This window comes from Staurois parvus, unplaced genomic scaffold, assembly GCF_062004578.1.
Source record: "Staurois parvus isolate SC_StPar_1 unplaced genomic scaffold, SC_StPar_1.0 ptg000243l, whole genome shotgun sequence".
NCBI lineage: Eukaryota > Metazoa > Chordata > Amphibia > Anura > Ranidae > Staurois > Staurois parvus.
Genome location: NW_028318039.1, coordinates 16,672,643 through 16,689,242, shown reverse-complemented (window position 1 = coordinate 16,689,242; position 16,600 = coordinate 16,672,643). Strand labels below are relative to the sequence as shown.

The following is a 16,600-nucleotide window of genomic DNA, read 5'->3' as shown; positions in this document are numbered from 1 at the left end:
TTTAGAATATCTAAGCAAAGGTTGGTCTCCTGCAAACAGATCACAGAAGGAGAATGACATTTCAGAGCAGCAAACACATCTTGTCACTTAGTGGGATCACAGAGTCCTCTCACATTCTAGGAAATTAAAGTGTCAGTCAATGTACCCATAACTGATCAGCCAAAATCAAAGTATAGCAAAATGTCCCGCTCCAACGAGCGGAGCCAGAAAAAGTTCAGTGGGGTCTCATGCCATGGAACAGAGTGAAGGAGTTCAGAGCAGATACGTTCATCACTTTGAAAGGACGAACTCTTACTGTGTCATATTTTGCATGATCAGAAAAAGCAGCAGGCCAAAAGGCCTCAAAAAAGCAAAAACTGAAAACCATAAAAAGAAAAATATAAACAACCTATAAAATAACTTGCTCCTCACACGAGCCACTACCTTGGGGGCTAGATGACCAGGAAAAGCACTCGTGCTGAATGCACCTGTATTGGGTACTGTATAGAAAGCCCAGAACAGGAACACAATTTTCAATAGTGCTATCCATCTGCCTAGGCCGAGCTTCACAAAGCTTCTAAAAGAAGCAATTGAAAATCTTCATTGGGGTTCAAGGTGGGTTGGAAGAGCAATCAGGTCGCTTATATGCATCTAGCCATTGGGCAGCTTCAGCTGGCATATCAAAAAAGTAGGTAGTACTATGAGCAACTACCCGAAGCCTAGCCGGATATAGCGTGGAGTAACTGAGATCCAATTGGCGCAGCTTTCTCTTCACATCAGAATACTTTGCACGTTGTCGCTGAACTTCTGCCGAAAAATCAGGAAAGAAGAAAATCTGCAAACCATCCTCGGAGATAGACCCTTTCTATCTTGCCTTCTGTAGGATTATGTTACGATCTTGATAATTAAGCATGCATATGAGAGAGGATCTAGGAGAAGCTCCTGCCAGGGGCGGCCTAACCGGAACTCTGTGCCCTCTCCACAGCGAATAGGGGAGTAAAACTTTCCTCTCCAAATGTAGTCTTAAGCCAGGTTTCCACAAAGTCCACCGGATTCTTACCCTCCTTTCTTTCAGGAAGACCCACAACTCTACCATTATTCTGGCGTAAACGATTTTCCAAGTCATCCAAACGGAAGTCATGACTGGCTAACCTTTGATGAACAGAGTCCTCCAGCACACTAATTCAGTCTTCAACAGCTGTAACCCTTTAAAGTTGGGTAAATCTTCTCTGAGTAAAAAAATGTCTTCCCTCATGCCTCCAAATCCCTGGGTTAGCGTAGTAAGAGAGCTATTAAAGGAGGCAATTGGTGACATAATATCTTTTAATTCACTATCACCAACAGAGATGGAGTCAGGGTCTGTAGCAGGGTTACTTACTGCACCCTCAGGAATAGGCCACGTGGCTGCTTCCTCCTCCCAGGCCGGGGAGTTGGAGGCCGAGGAAGTAGCTTTCTCCACTGGAGGTGCCGATGTACTGGGGCTGCCAGCATTCTTAGCTGGTGTCCGGGCAAAGTGCTCCAGGCGGGTGGTTGTATCACGCAGCTTCTCCTTAACTGACCGCTGGGGCCCAGTGCCATCTTGAGCAGAGTGGTCGGCTGCCAGCCCCTCTTCCCTGTTCTTTGTCATGAGTCCGGAGCAGAAATGACGAGCACCAAGAGTTCCGGGTGAGTCAGGAGAGCAAGGGTGTGCAATCTAGACCGATAAGTCAAGATGGGTCTCGATGTAGGATGATAAATTCAGGATGGGACAGGAGAGCTCTAGCCCACGCATCTGCTCACATCGCTGCCCAAGCCACGGCCCCTTCTATGAATATTTTGAGTATGTGTTTCTTGGTATATTAGTATTCTTTCCTTTTTGATGCAGGGTCTTATTGCTGAAATCATGAAAACTAGCCATGCACCAAAAATGGTCCTGACCTCTATCCAAAACGCATAACTCAGCTACAACTTTAACACTTAACCCTCACCCCTAAAAGTAGCCTTCATCTCCAAACTCAAAACTTATAGGTTGACACTGAAATACCCTCTTAAATTCTATCTACAAAGTTAAACCACAATTCAAGCCAAAATTTTTTTTTTTTTGTTCGTGTTTGATAGATCAAGGAAGGGTTGGGTTTTTATTGCTGTTGGTATCCCTATTGGAAACTTTCCACCAAGCTTTCTGTCAGGACAGGAACACATTTGTAATCTATCTGAGGACACAGATAAAACAACTTATTTGTAATACAGTTGGGAAGGGTTAAAACTACTGAAAATTCTTTTTATTTCTGTCCATGCTTTCTGTGTTAGTGGCACCCCACATTTCTTGTACAGGCATACTTTGGGATAAGAAATGAGGAAAAATCTTCCCAGTCAGGTCACAGAGATGAAAAGATATTGTAACAAATGTTGTCTTAATCACCCTTTATTCAAACTACAAATACAAAAATAATTGGCAAGAGTTGGACTTTTAAGGGACCAACCATTACCTAATGCCTAACTGTAGCTTTTACCCCCTTTATGATCATACCAGGCTCATGAAGTATGGGCACCAAAAGATATCACTGTTGTACTGAGACCTTGGTGCATATAAATGTTTATCCATGTTTTTCTGTAAAGAGAGAGAAATATAGAGAACTGGAATGCTTTCTCCAGTAACATTGGGCTAAATTATAAAGTTGGAGAGGAAGGAATAAGCTTAGATATTGCCATCAATGCTGTTTGTCTTGTTTCCTCTAGTTTAAAGTGTTACTAAACCCAGGACCCTGCATTCACTATATCTGGTCTCCCGCAGAACATAGAAAAGGCAATTATTTTAGTAAATATAAACTGCTAAATACCTTTTCGCAGCAGTTAGAGCAGTCTTGTGACTTCTAACCGTGTCCAGCAGAGCACTAGTTAAAGCTTGTAGGAGGAGTTTTCATTCTTCCCTGATTGTCCTATGAGGCTCTATAACCCCTGACGTTCTGTCTGGACAGCACTGTTTGGACCTGTGCTGATCACATGCACTCTCCCAAGGAAAAAAAAAATTCTCTAGCAATACACCCCAAACTGAGCATGTGCAGCTTGCCCCCAAGGCTCTGTTCTATCAGCAGATGGATTGGGGACAGTAGAAGGAGATGATCAGAGAAGACAGGATCAAACATACTTTTTACACAATGCGGAGGATTAACCCCCCTAGTTCCACAGTGAGTATAACAAGCATGCTTTTACTGCATATACAGACTGATTTTACTGTTGTGGGTTTAGTAACACTTTAATACAGTAGCATTATGCTATTAAGCCTTTTCTGTACTGGATAAGGGAAGACAGATGCAAAATCTTCTCTTACAGGAGGAGTATAGCCAAAGCTTTTTTTAGCTATACTTCTCCCATGGATCACAAGAGTGCAGTTAGTTCTGAATTCCTGTAACCCATTTTCAGCCAACATTGGGTTGAAGCTCATTATTGGCTGACGTTCCAAAGCTGTTCCAGGCTCTGAAAAGATCCCAACCATATGGTCGTGATCCACCCAGAAGCCTAGATTGGCACCTGGCTCAGCCTGTCATCAAGCCTCTGAGAACCTGAGCCAGCCGCTTCCTCCCCCTCCACAACCAAGCACTCCAGTGAGCACTGGAAGGGTAGAGAAAGCCATACTTTTCTTTTAATACCCAACTATAAAGTATTGTGGTATGATGTAAATTACATTTCCTATAATTCTCTTTCCTTACATATAATTTGCCTGCTCATAGCTGGAATTGTATGAATAAATATTCCCCAACATCCCAACTTATATTTTAATGAAAGCAGTAGAAGAGTCACTGTCATCTCTCTAAGGGGAGGTGTATACATGTTAGAGACAGTTGCCCAAAGTTTGATGTGATGAGTGTTGTCTGTAACCCACTTTCCTCTTTTCACAAATGAGGGCTCGATTAAAGACTTGTAAAATAATGATTTCCAAATGGTGGATATTTGTTAGTAATTATCCTTGATTGGAAATAACAATGTTTGGTTATTATTTAACTACCTTCTAATATATTATAGTGGAAAGCAATTAACTAGAGTCTGCAATGATAAATGGCACATCGTTTCAACAGATTAACAAATTAAAGCAAAATACACAGAAGAGAGAGAAAAAATAAACTAAGAGTCTGAATCATAATATTGCCATGCTATATTGATGTATGAAAAGTGTTATTTTGTAGGTATTCCACTTATATAGCAAACGGATGATATAGAGATGTATGTGTATGTGTGTGTGTGTGTGTGTGTGTGTGTGTGTGTGTGTGTGTATGTGTGTGTATATATATATATATATATATATATATAATTTTTTATTCTGGTTCTTTTTACGTGAGAATAAATAACATTTTGTTTAGGTAGTGATTTATCTACTATGTTGATAAATGAAAGCTAACGTGGTGACAAGTATTATCATGTTTCCCATGCACTGTTTGTTTGCCTTTAAATAATTTTGTCCTTTCCTCACTCTGTAGCTAGGGGATGCACTGTATAGTTAGTCCCACCCTTATTTCAGTGTGTCTTTAGTTTATGTTTTGAGCACATGTAATAGCTGGAGCTAGACATACTTTGAGTTTTTTCAAACTATCTGATGTTCATCTGTGAAGATCTGCACAAGTTTTCGATTAAAACTTTCTATGATCTTCAAGATATCATTTGGATCTGATTACCAATTCATCTGAGACTATAAGTTCATTTGATCGCTGACTGCCAATTCTGCTGAGACTAAGTTCTTGCCACAACTGGATCAATTATAGAAGTCACACTTCAGTGCTTAGATTGGATAGCCAGAACAGTAAAAAAATAATAGCTCCAGTTGCAAAAATCTTCTGTAGCTCTGGAATATATTGTGAGATGTAATATTGATTCTGGGTATACAGCAGTGAGGACAGTAGAGCCATTGACATAGAATCATGTACATGCCTGCAAGTTCATCACAGCATCCTACAGCCTACAAGAGAGCAATTATCCTGTGTTTTTGTGATGGAACTGTGGTATACAAGTAAATTTGTGCATAATACATGTATACAGCAGAAGCCACCTGCATTACTACATGCCATTCTGGTTTCTGCTTTTAATACTTTCTCACGCAAGTAAGGCAGAAAGCAGTATGCGCGTCTCAAAAAAGCTCTTAGCATAGAGCTATGCAGTTGATATACGTTGTATTTTTCGGATAACTCATTCAGGAACACCGCAAGAACCAGAATTCTTTCCATATCAGAAACCAAGTAGACAAGGTAAACACTTGGTTAAACCAGCTTGGAAGGCTCAACATAATTATGAGCATGATGAATAAGAACTGCTGGTTAATGTTAATCACTTATGGCCAAAAGCAGTTGATTGCCCAATTGGAGGAGGCTTGGTCTTATATTCAGCATGGTTGGGATTGTAGTAATAAATCAATAATAATTGAAAACTGGAGAAAAATGAAATGTAAAATGTTTCACAGAGGGATTTCATTCTGCTCATAAAGTGTCATCTTCAGAGTGGTTATCTATTTGCCTGAAAGCTCATCTTGTCAAACCTAATTTGATTAATCTGTGGTGACAGTGCCTGATAATAGAGAAAATCTGGAATGAGGTTATACAATTTATAAACACTGTATTGGGAAGTAGTAGGTTGCTCTGTCCATCTATGTGCTTATTACATTATCCCTTAAAAGTAAAAGAGGTCACAGGTAGTACTTGGTAGATAGGAAATTATTTGTTTGCTGGGAGCAAAAAAGATTATAATGACCCAATGGATCCAGCCCAACTTAAAGCTACTTTATTTAGATTATGCATGATGGATAAAATGGATACTCCCAGGGGAAAAATGGAAATATCCATAAAGAAATTCTTTGATACTTGGTCTAGTTTTATGATTAAGGAACTGCCTGCCAATCAGCTTTGGGAAATAATGAGAACGTTTCAATACACTACCTGGTATAACACAGAAAAATGAAGGGGTAATTTGGGACAGCTTGAAATCTAGAGTAGTAGATTGGTATATTTAGGGTCCTTAACTTAGTCTGGTGAGCTTTTTCTTATTGCCCTTTAATTATTATAAGTATGTATTCTTTACTAGATAATATAAGGTAAGAAATCGGAAATAAAGCTGTGTTTTTTTTGTTCCTGTTTTTTTTGTTAGTTTGTTGTTTGGTTTACATTTTATTAATGTTATAATAGTATATATATATTTCATTAAGGATACTTATATGGATATATTTTTTGATGAAATTTCTATCTTAGATGAGATAATTAACAAAAGTTTACTGTAATGATTTTCTGTGTGTTATTATGAAAAAAATTAAATACTGTGAAAAAAATGGCACCCCTGCTAAAAATGGACTGGACAAAATTATTGGCACCCTCAATTTTATAATTGGTAGCACACCCCTTGGGAAAAATAAATGAAGTTAGTTGCTTCCTGTAACCATCAGTGAGTTTCTTACACCTCTCTACTTTAATTTTGGAACACACTTCTTTCACCAACTGCTTCAGGTCTCTCAGATTGGAATGGTTCCTTTTCCCAACTGCTGTTTTGAGATCTCTCCACAGGTGCTCTATGGCATTGAGATCTGGACTGATTGCTGGCTAGTTCAGTACTCTACAGGACTTTGTCTTAAACAATTTCTGGGTGCTTTTTGAGGTGTACTTTGTCCTGCTGTAAGACCCGTGACCTCTGACAGAGACCCAATTTTCTGACACTGGGCCGAGCAGTGCACCCCAGAATTCTTTGGTAGTCTTCATATTTCATAATGCCATGCACACAGTCAAGACATCTAGTGCCTGAAGCAGCAAAACAACCTCAAAACATCAGTGAACCTCCACCATGTTTGACTGTAGGTACTGTAGTTTTTTTCTTTAAAGGCCTCATTTTGGGGGGCGGAGCCAAGTGCGGCATGTGAGAGGACGCACTTCTCATTGATCGTGAGGTTGAACCTGTATCTAATCGTTTCTCCGTTCACTGAACTTCACCTCGCAGCTCTTGAGGTGCCCTGAGAGTGCTGAGTGCTCCCCTGTGCAAGTTGCCCGGCATTTTCCTTGCTTTTACTCTTGCAAATGCCAGGACAAGGAAGGAGGACGGCGTGGCCCCTGACTCCCAACATGGCGTCTCTGCCACTCCGGACTCCACGTGCAGCAGATAAATCTAAGAAGGACTCCGTGACTACTAGACTTAAAACCCCTAAACCCTCCACTAAAGAAGCTCCTAGGGACATGCTGTATTATACACAAAAGCTTCATTCTCACGCGGCACAATTGACAAGCACATGTAAGTCCCCTACTGACACACAGGAGGAGGAAGAGGGAGGCCAGTTACTGGGGGCTGACGCCATTATGGCAGAACAGGATGATCATTTACAGCATGATTCAGAGGAGAGCCCTTCTGACCAACAGCAACCCACTCTCAGGGAAATACTGAAAGTAGTACATAAATGCACCACCTCAGTAGACAAGTTAAAAGCCCACCTTGTGGGGGGTTAACTGAAGCGGTGGCATTGATACAGCAGGGCTTTCAGAAGATCAGAGACCGCACTACTGCAACAGAGGACCGCATCAGCGACTTGGAAGACAAGCTTCCTCCACTCTTGCGTGATTCTCCGACAACTAAGCAGCTGGCTCGGGAGAATACCCTGTGGGTGGAGGACATGGAAAACTGTATGCGGCGCAACAATGTCCTTGTACTGTGTCTCGATACTTTTGGTCTCTTTACCAAAAGTATCAAGTATGAACGCTGCATACTTGATACTTTTGGTAAAGATTCTTTCTCACCTCAATTTTCAGTGGAGCAAGCTCTTCGGACCCCCACTACACCCCTCCTGCCAGGCTGACCCTGTCAATACGCTTTCTCAACTACCATGACAGGGAAATTGTCCTATGTTTGGCCCGAGAACATCGCAACATTTATTATAATGGGGTCAGGGTCTCATTGTATCCAGACGTTTTGGCTGAGGTTCAGCGTAACAGAACAAAATTCAATAAGGTCTAGAAGAAATGGCAACACCTGCAGGTCTCCTATGCCATGCTTTACCTGGCAAGGCTCCGTATAACATCAGGAGGGCAGGTCCATTTTTCAACACTGTTGCTGAGGCCTCTAATTGACTTGATGCGCATGAGGCTGATCTACATCTTTGGCCACACAACACGGATGCAGACTGACTCTGTCTACCTCCTAGTGACCTCACCACGTTTGCGTGCTTCGAACGCAGTAGGATGCACTGTTCAACTTACCTGTTTGGGGTACCTGTCCATATGGGAGAACGGGGAGGAATTGCTTTTTCTCCTCTTTAACCATCGAGGGAAGATCTTCAATTGCAACATGATCGTATATGACCATAATTCTGACTGGAATCAAATCCACATTGCCTTTTTTTACTTTCTCTTTTTTTTTATCAGGAGACCTGTTTCTGTGTGCTTGTTGCACCTACAGTCTCCTATTTTTCTCTGTACTTGCATGTGTTGTGGGACATCTAGGTATTTTTAGTGGTTCAGAACAACCAATGGTTTTGTAAGCATTACCTTTTGTTTCAGATTTCCAGAGTGTTGCTCATTGTATTGAACCGCAGGTTATGGCCTGGTTCCGGTCACAGGATATTCCCTCTCAATCTGGATCAGGCCTCTTGAGGAGACAGTGGCTTGGATTTCTCTTGCCGACGCCATTACTCTGGCTCCCTAAAATGTTTTTTCTAACATGCAGGACCCAGTATTTCTGGGTGACCACTCATTCTGGTGCACTATGCCTGGAGTACATATAGTGTCGTGGAACATAAGGGGTGTCCACGATCCTTTTATAGAGATCTATGAGTACTAATAACATCAGTAAGTATCAAACGAGTATATATGGATTCTAAGAGACTTATCTTGCCAAAGATTCAACCTCCTGTCTAAAATATGCATGGGCTGGCTGGTCTTATCACTCCACTCACACCTCCTTTTCTAGGGGGGTGAGTGTATTGATACACCGCTCCCTAATGTTCAAAGAACTTGGTTCTCAAATAGATGATGTGGGCAGATATGTCTTTTTATACTGTAACATTTTTACAGTAAAATGTCTTGGCAATGGTTAATGTCCCATCCCCCTTTTTCAGGGAGGTATTGCAGTCCCTACTGACATACCATCTCAATAAACCTGACATCCCTCTCTTATTACTAGGTGACTTTAATTGCTACTTGAATCCAGCCTTGGATAAACACCCCTCCCTCTCTGTAAATGCCAACTCTAGAAATACACTTCTCTATCGATTTTTTTCACAAGGTGGGTTGAATAGTTTTCTGGCATTCTAAACATCCTCTAGAGAAGCAATTCTCCTGCTTCTCGAAGTCCCACATGTCCCTGTTCTGCATTGACCTTTGTCTAGGTACCCCCTCCTTTCTACCCCTTCTCACTGATATTAAATATTCACCCAGAGGAATCTCTGACCACTCCCTGCTTGTTGTGTTGTTGGATGCCAGACCCTCCTCCTGTGTCCCGATGTCCCTGGAAACCTAATGCCTTTTGGCTTAGTCTATTCCCCTCCCATGAATCATTCTATTAAGGAATTTATTGCAGCCCATGCAGACTACCCTGATTTGTTACAAGTGTGGGAAACCTTTAAATTGTTCCTTAGGGGTATCTTTATTCAAATTAATAAGGTGAAACATGCATCTAATGACTTGAGAGTGGACCTAGAACGGCGGGTAAACCAGCTGGAGAGACTGTATGTAGACAATTCAACTGACGCTGCCAGGGACTCCTGGTTGCCTGCCCAGGATGCTTTAGACCATGTGGTATCATCCTCAGTGGACAAAAGACGATTCTTCTGTAAGCTGGCGTTTTATGACGAGGGTGAAAAGATGGGTAGGTTGTTGGCTAAGATGGCCAGAGCTCAGCAGCCAGTCCCAGCCATTGGTGCCTTGTGGGGTGGGAATGGCAGGCTTGTGACCAACCCAGATTCTATGAATGCGGAACTGGCCCTGTTCTATATCAGTCGAAACAGACTTGCAGGCCTGAGGATATTTATGAATATTTGGCCTCTGTTCATTTACCAGCATTGTCATGGCAGAGTCACACTATGCTGGATTCTCCCCTGACACTGGAGGTACTGTAGCTGGCTTCAGCTGCCCTTCCTACTTGCAAGGTATCGGGCAATGATGGTCTTCCCATTGAAGTATACAAGCAATACAGCGAGAGCATATTGCCTTTCATATTAAAGGTGCTAAATTAGGCTAGAGACTTGGGTAGACTCCCTCCTTCCATGACTAAAATAGCTAACATTGTTCTCATGCTAAAACCAGGCAAGGATCCTACTGACCAAGGTTCGTATAGGCCAATTTCCTTGTTGCAAACTGACATAATTTTGGCAAAGTTACTGGCTCTCTGTCTTAAGGTTATCTGTACAATCATACACACAGACCAATCTGGCTTCGTGCCTCAGAAGTCAATGGCTGTTAACCTGTGGAGGTTGTTTCTCAACATCCAGGCTAGGACAGACAACAATGGGGAGAGAGCTTTGCTGTCAGACGCTGCCAAAGCCTTTGACCTCATAGAATGGCCATACCTCTGGGCTGTTTTTCCAAGTTGGCTTTTTCCCCATTTTTACATCTTGGGTTAAGTTACTTTACGATCAACCAGTGGTGGCCTTTAGGGAGGCCAGGCGATTGTCTCCCACACTCCCTATGGGAAGGGCCCCCACCAGGGATGCTTCTTGTCCCTGCTATTATTTGGAATAGCCATTGAGCCTTTAGCCGCCTCACTTAGGCACAAACCTGAGATTGTTGGCTTTCAGTATTGTACACTACATGAGAAAGTTGTGCTATATGCTGTTGACACTGTTAATACTGGGGACACCGTTGGTTCTTTGAAGGTGGCCATGACCACCATCACTAGATTTGGGACTTTCTCTAGACTTAACTGGAACAAGGCCATGCTGATGTTTCTAGACACCAGCACTGTACAGGTTCTTGCTCCCTCCCATCCTGTACCTGTTACCGCCTCTTTTAAATACCTGGTGGTACAGGTTACTCCTCAATCAGGTGACTTCTGAAGGCTAAATTTACATCCCCTACTAAACCGTTTGAGACCAAATCAAGATCTGAAATAGACTCCAATTATCTCTGGCGGGTAAGGTGAACTTAGTCAAAATGAACTTGATGCCCTAGCTGTTGTACTTTTTTGCACAATGCCCCTATGGTTATCCCATTGCGCACCTTTTGAATGGTAAATTTCATCTTTAGACAATTGCTGTGGCATGATAAAGCTCCTAGAGTACGGCTTGAACATTTGCAGCGGCCTAAGGATGCTGGTGATTTGGCAATGCCTAACGCCTGGCTTTATTACTTGATGGCTCAGCTGCAGCACCTCTGTAAGAGTATGGTTCCCACTGCGACCCAGCAGTTACCCCCCCCTCAATTTCTCCACCACTAATCTAATTCGCACAGCAGAGGTGGTAGATCTGTTGTATATAGTATTAAGGGCACATTTTATTTCAGCCCGGCTGTTCCAAAAGGGCATTTTGGGCTCCCCTACCTGTGGTAGATGCTCTAGAGACCATGGGGATTTAATTCATTTACTCAGATGGCAATGTATAGTGCAAGTTGGCACAGTCAGAAGGTCAGCTTAAATTTGTCTGGAAGTTGATCAAAGTTCTTTAGCCACCATTCGGACAATCCTTCATTTCAATCTTTGATCGGTTTTTCTCTTTCGTCCATGTCTTGGGAGATTAGCTACAGTGCAATGGGCTGTAAACGTCTTGACAATGTTGCGCTCAGTGGACACAGGAACATTAAGATCTCTGGAAATAGACTTGTAACCTTGAGATTGTCCTTGCTTTTACACAATTTCTGTTCTCAAATTTTCAGACAATTCTTCGCTGCTCTTTCTCTTCTCCATGTTCCATGTGGCACACAGACACACAACAGAAAGGTTGAGTCAATATTTCACCATTATAACTGGTTCGCGGTGTGATTTCGTCAGCACCTGTTTATTGATACAGGTGAGTTTTTAATTACAAATTACAGGAGCATCACAAACTTGGAATGCAATTGTTTCTTACAATTTTGAGAAGGTGCCAATAATTTTGTCTAGTCCATTTTTGGGGTTTTGCATGGAGTGGGTCAGATATTGCTTTTTGTTTCTCTACGGTTTTGTGTCATACCAATAAAAACAAAAGAAATAAACATGACCATGCCTAAAGCTTTGCAATTGCAACAACTTTCTGGGCAAAGTGGTGCATTATCTGTGTCTCTGTGTGTCTCAAAAAAATCCTTTTAAAACATGATGCCTGAAAATATTCTATGCCAAATCTCTGTACTGAGATAATGTACTTGTTTATATGAATACATTCTAGTCACCCAAATGGGAATGTAAGCACAGTTTACCCCATGTACAGTACATAGTTGCACTAATATGTTTTATCATTTTTGTTTACAGATTATTTTAGGCACCTTTTTTGTAACATGAAAGCTGTTCTTGTTACACTATACTCTGGCTCACAATGCAGTGTTGGAGACTTCTGTTTTAGCTCATTGCATATAGTTTGATACAATCAGAAGGGGGAGATGTTTAGATCTCTTAAGATCACTTGTTCGCAGTTACTGTAGAGTATATACTGCCCAAGTACACCTGCTGGTCTCCATATTTCTTGCATCTTTGAATTTGAGTATGTGTATCTCATTTACCAAGTACCAGTAATGGCTGTTTTTTCTATTCATAGTGGATTAATGATATTGAAACAGATCATAAGTATTCATCGTGGCCTTCTAGTGTTCAAGAATTGTTAAGACCAGCATTCCCTGGAGCCATACGTCCAATCAGGCGAAACTTTTTTAACCTGGTGAGTATCTCATGCTCTTTTTATAGTCGGTTTGTCTGTTTGATTTGTACACATCCATCAATGCCTTTACGGTTTTCCTTTACCCGCTGTCCCTTTCTAACTGTATCATGCAATATAGACTTTGTAATCATTTTGCTTACTACTACATCCAAATGAACTGCAGCAATCCGTATCTTCCAACTGTAATTACCAAAGTTTCTGATTGTTTTCCAGTCAGTTTCAGTAAGTCAATTATCACTTAGGATAGTCTTTTTAGGATGCAGTAGTATTACTGTAATAAAATTATTTGTGGGCCATATCAGAGATTACAGAAGGTAAATGGAAAAACTTTTTTAAGCATGAAAGTGAAAACTAAACTAAGAAATTAAAAATGGATGTTACCTATGTGCTTATACATTTTAATTAACAGTATTGTTCTCAAAGTACCTTAAGTTATTGTTTTATATTTTGTGTTCTTGTTTGTGCAGTTTTTTTTCCTGGGATTCTGGGATTATATGAGGTTTAACTAAGGAAAAGAACTTCAGGCTTTTCTGCATTCACAGCTTCACTCCTGAGGTTGCTGTGAGCTTCTGTGGATTACTGGCTGCTGTATGTCTAGTTTGGCCCTAACAGACAAAATGGGATGCACACTCTATTTTTGTTTAGAAATCCTGTATATGCAAAAACAACTCTTGACTGCAAGTCCAAATTCTGCTATTCCATTTGCATTCTTTTGTATATTTCTCTAGGTTTACACCTATTGAGCCTTTTGATCATTTTTTTTACCTAACAGACCTTTTTGTCATGCATTGTTGGTAAATTCATGACCAGTGTCTTGCAGTGAAAATAGTTTGATGTTTATTTCAAACAAGATATATACATGTGGTACACTTAGCAATTCATTTCAAATGACAGGAATAGTACATTATGAGCTCCTTCAATTTGAAAAAAAACAAATGAAGCTATTCGGTCTTGTAGAGCATATGTTATTTACTTAGACCAGGATGCCTTGACATATCTTCAGGGGTGCCTTGGCAAAATGCCTAAAAATTGGCCAAAAACTGTATACAAGTGAGTGGATGGATCAAGCCTGCCTTTTAGTTACACAAAGCCACAGGTTTTAATTGTGCACCATTACAACCTTCTAGCTGCTAGCATCCTAACAACCAATGACACCCATCAGTTGATATGGAGGATTTCTGTTGTCTGCACGGCACCCTTGTTTGACCCTCCCCTGCCCTTCTCTGTCAGTAATAAGGTCAAATTAGCTAAGTGATTGAAAATGAGGGATAAGAGAAACACTGGAATACTATTCAGTATCCATGTGCAAAAGCGGATTTGCATTGGAAGAATAAATCCCCTCTAACGTTGGGTGTCCTATTAGAGACAGTTTTTGTACATTTTAGAATGGAGTGCTTTGAAACTGTTCATAATGTTAAAGGGTGCCTCAAGATTGGTCATAACTTTAAAGGGTACCTTGACTGAAAAAAGGTTGAGAAACACTGACTTAGACACTCTTCCTATCAGGAGAAATGGTTAAACAGAACGTTTAGTATTTAGTGTGATTGTATAGAACCTAAAGCTCTTACACAGTCACAATCTCACTACTACAAATACGTTTTTGCTTAAGATACAGGTAATTATTTCTTTCTCTCGATTATTTAAAGTCCTCATTATCGGACACAGATCAGCACTTCCTTAACCACTTGCCTACCAGGCACTTATACCCCCTTCCAGCCCAGGCCAATTTTCAGATTTCAGTGCTGTCACACTCTGACAATTATTCAGTCACACAACACTGTCCCCAAATGAAATTCCCATTTTTTTAGACATATAGAGCTTTCTGTTGGTGGTATTTAATCACCACTGTTTTTTTTTTTTTTTATTCCTTGATATATAAGTAAAACAATACTGAAAATTTTGGAACAAAAAAAAAAAAATTTCTTATATTTCTGTTATGAAATTTTTCAAATTTTTCTTCATAACTTTAGGCCAACATATATTTGATACATTTCTTTGGTAAAAATAACCCAAATTGGTGTGTAATATTTAGTCTTGTGTGAAAGTTTTAAAGTCTACAAACTATGGACTATATATTTGAAAATTGATCAATCCTGATTCACTGACTGCTTATCTCATTTCTTGATTCCCTAAAATGCCAGAATAGTACAAATACCCCTCAAATGACTACTTTTTGGAAGGCAGACAGTCTAAGGTATTTAGTAAAAGACATGGTGAGTTTTTTGAAGTTGTAATTTTTTTTTTGTCACAATTTTTTGGAAAATTAAGAAATGAAATACATTTATTTACACACTGTCACCAGTGATCATATGACTGGTGTGATGGGGGGATCAGGAATACTGACTGGTAACCGTATGTAAATAAAACATTTTAAATATGTCTGTGTATGTATGTGTGTGTGTGTATGTATGTATGTATGTATGTATGTATATATATATATATATATATATATATATATATATATATATATATATATATATACACATACATACATACATACATACATGGGTCAGTGCCACTACTGGTAGCATAAGGTGATACCTGAACCCTACAGAGGTCGCACAGGCAGTCCAACTCCTCCAGGTTGGCACATCAATATGTGCCATTGCCAGAAGGTTTTCTGTGTCTCCCAGCACAATCTCAAGAGCATGGAGGAGATTCCAGGAGACAGGCCCTTACTGTAGGAGAGGTGCACAGGGCCGTAGAAGGTTCTTAACCCATCAGCAGGACCAAGATCTGTTTCTTTGTGCAAGGAGGAACAGGATGAGCACTGCCAGAGCCCTACAAAATGACCTCCAGCAGGCCATTGGTGTGAATGTCTCTGACCAAACAATCAGGAACAGACTTCATGAGGGTGGCCTGAGGGCCTGACATCCTCTAGTGGGCCCTGTGCTCACTGCATGGCACCATAGAGCTTGATTGGCATTTGCCATTGAGCACCAGAGTTGGCAGGTCCGCCACTGATGCCCTGTGCTTTTCACAGATGAGAGCAGGTTCACCCTGAGCACATGTGACAGATGTGACAGGGTCTGGAGAAGCTGTGGAGAATGTTATGCTGCCTGTAACTTTGTTCAGCATGACTGTTTTGGTGGTGGGTCAGTGATGGTCTGGGGAGGCATATCCATGGAGAAATGCACGGACCTCGACAGGCTAGACAAAGGCACCCTGACTGCCATTCGGTATTGAGATGAAATCTGACCAATTGTCAGACCCTACTCTGGTGCAGTGGGTCCTGGGTTCTTCCTGGTGCATGACAATGCCCTGGCCCTTATGTGGTGAGAGTATGCAGGCAGTTCCTGGAGGATGAAGGAATTGATACCATTGTATGGCCCCCACACTTGCCTGACCTATAGAGCAATAGCAGTAGAACACCTCTGGGATATCATGTTTCGGTCCATCCGACACCGCCAGGTTGCACCTCAGATTGTCCAAGAGCTCAGTGATGCCCTGGTCCAGATGTTGGAGGAAATACCCCAGAACATCATCCGTTGTCTCATTAGGAGCATGCCCTGATGTCAGTATGCATACAAGCACATGGGGGCCATACAAACTACTGAGTACCATTTTGAGTTGCTGCAATGAAACTTCAGCAAAATGAACTGGCTTGCTGCATCGTTTTTTCACTTTGATTTTCAGGGTTTCTTTTAATTCAGTCCTCTGTAGGTTGATAATTTTAATTTCCATCAACAATGGGGCACCCTTACATTCCCAACACATTACCCAGTCCATATCAGTATAGATATCCAGCATACTTATCGCCATTGAGATCTGATGTGTTTTCAAAGTGTGTGTATGTATATATGTATGGGGCGGCACGGTGGCTTAGTGGTTGCCGTGCAGTAAATGGGT

General features: G+C 41.1%; 1 protein-coding gene across 1 annotated transcript in view; it reads left to right on the top strand.

Moving 5' to 3' along the window:
- UGGT2 (UDP-glucose glycoprotein glucosyltransferase 2) overlaps window positions 1-16,600 on the top strand; it is a gene marked incomplete at its 5' end in the record, with an annotated part of 518,844 nt that overhangs the window by 113,140 nt on the left and 389,104 nt on the right. Inside the window, one exon of the mRNA XM_089680491.1 lies at window positions 12,632-12,751. Within this exon, the coding sequence (XP_089536617.1) occupies window positions 12,632-12,751 (120 nt within the window). The remainder of the gene's footprint in view (window positions 1-12,631; window positions 12,752-16,600) is intronic.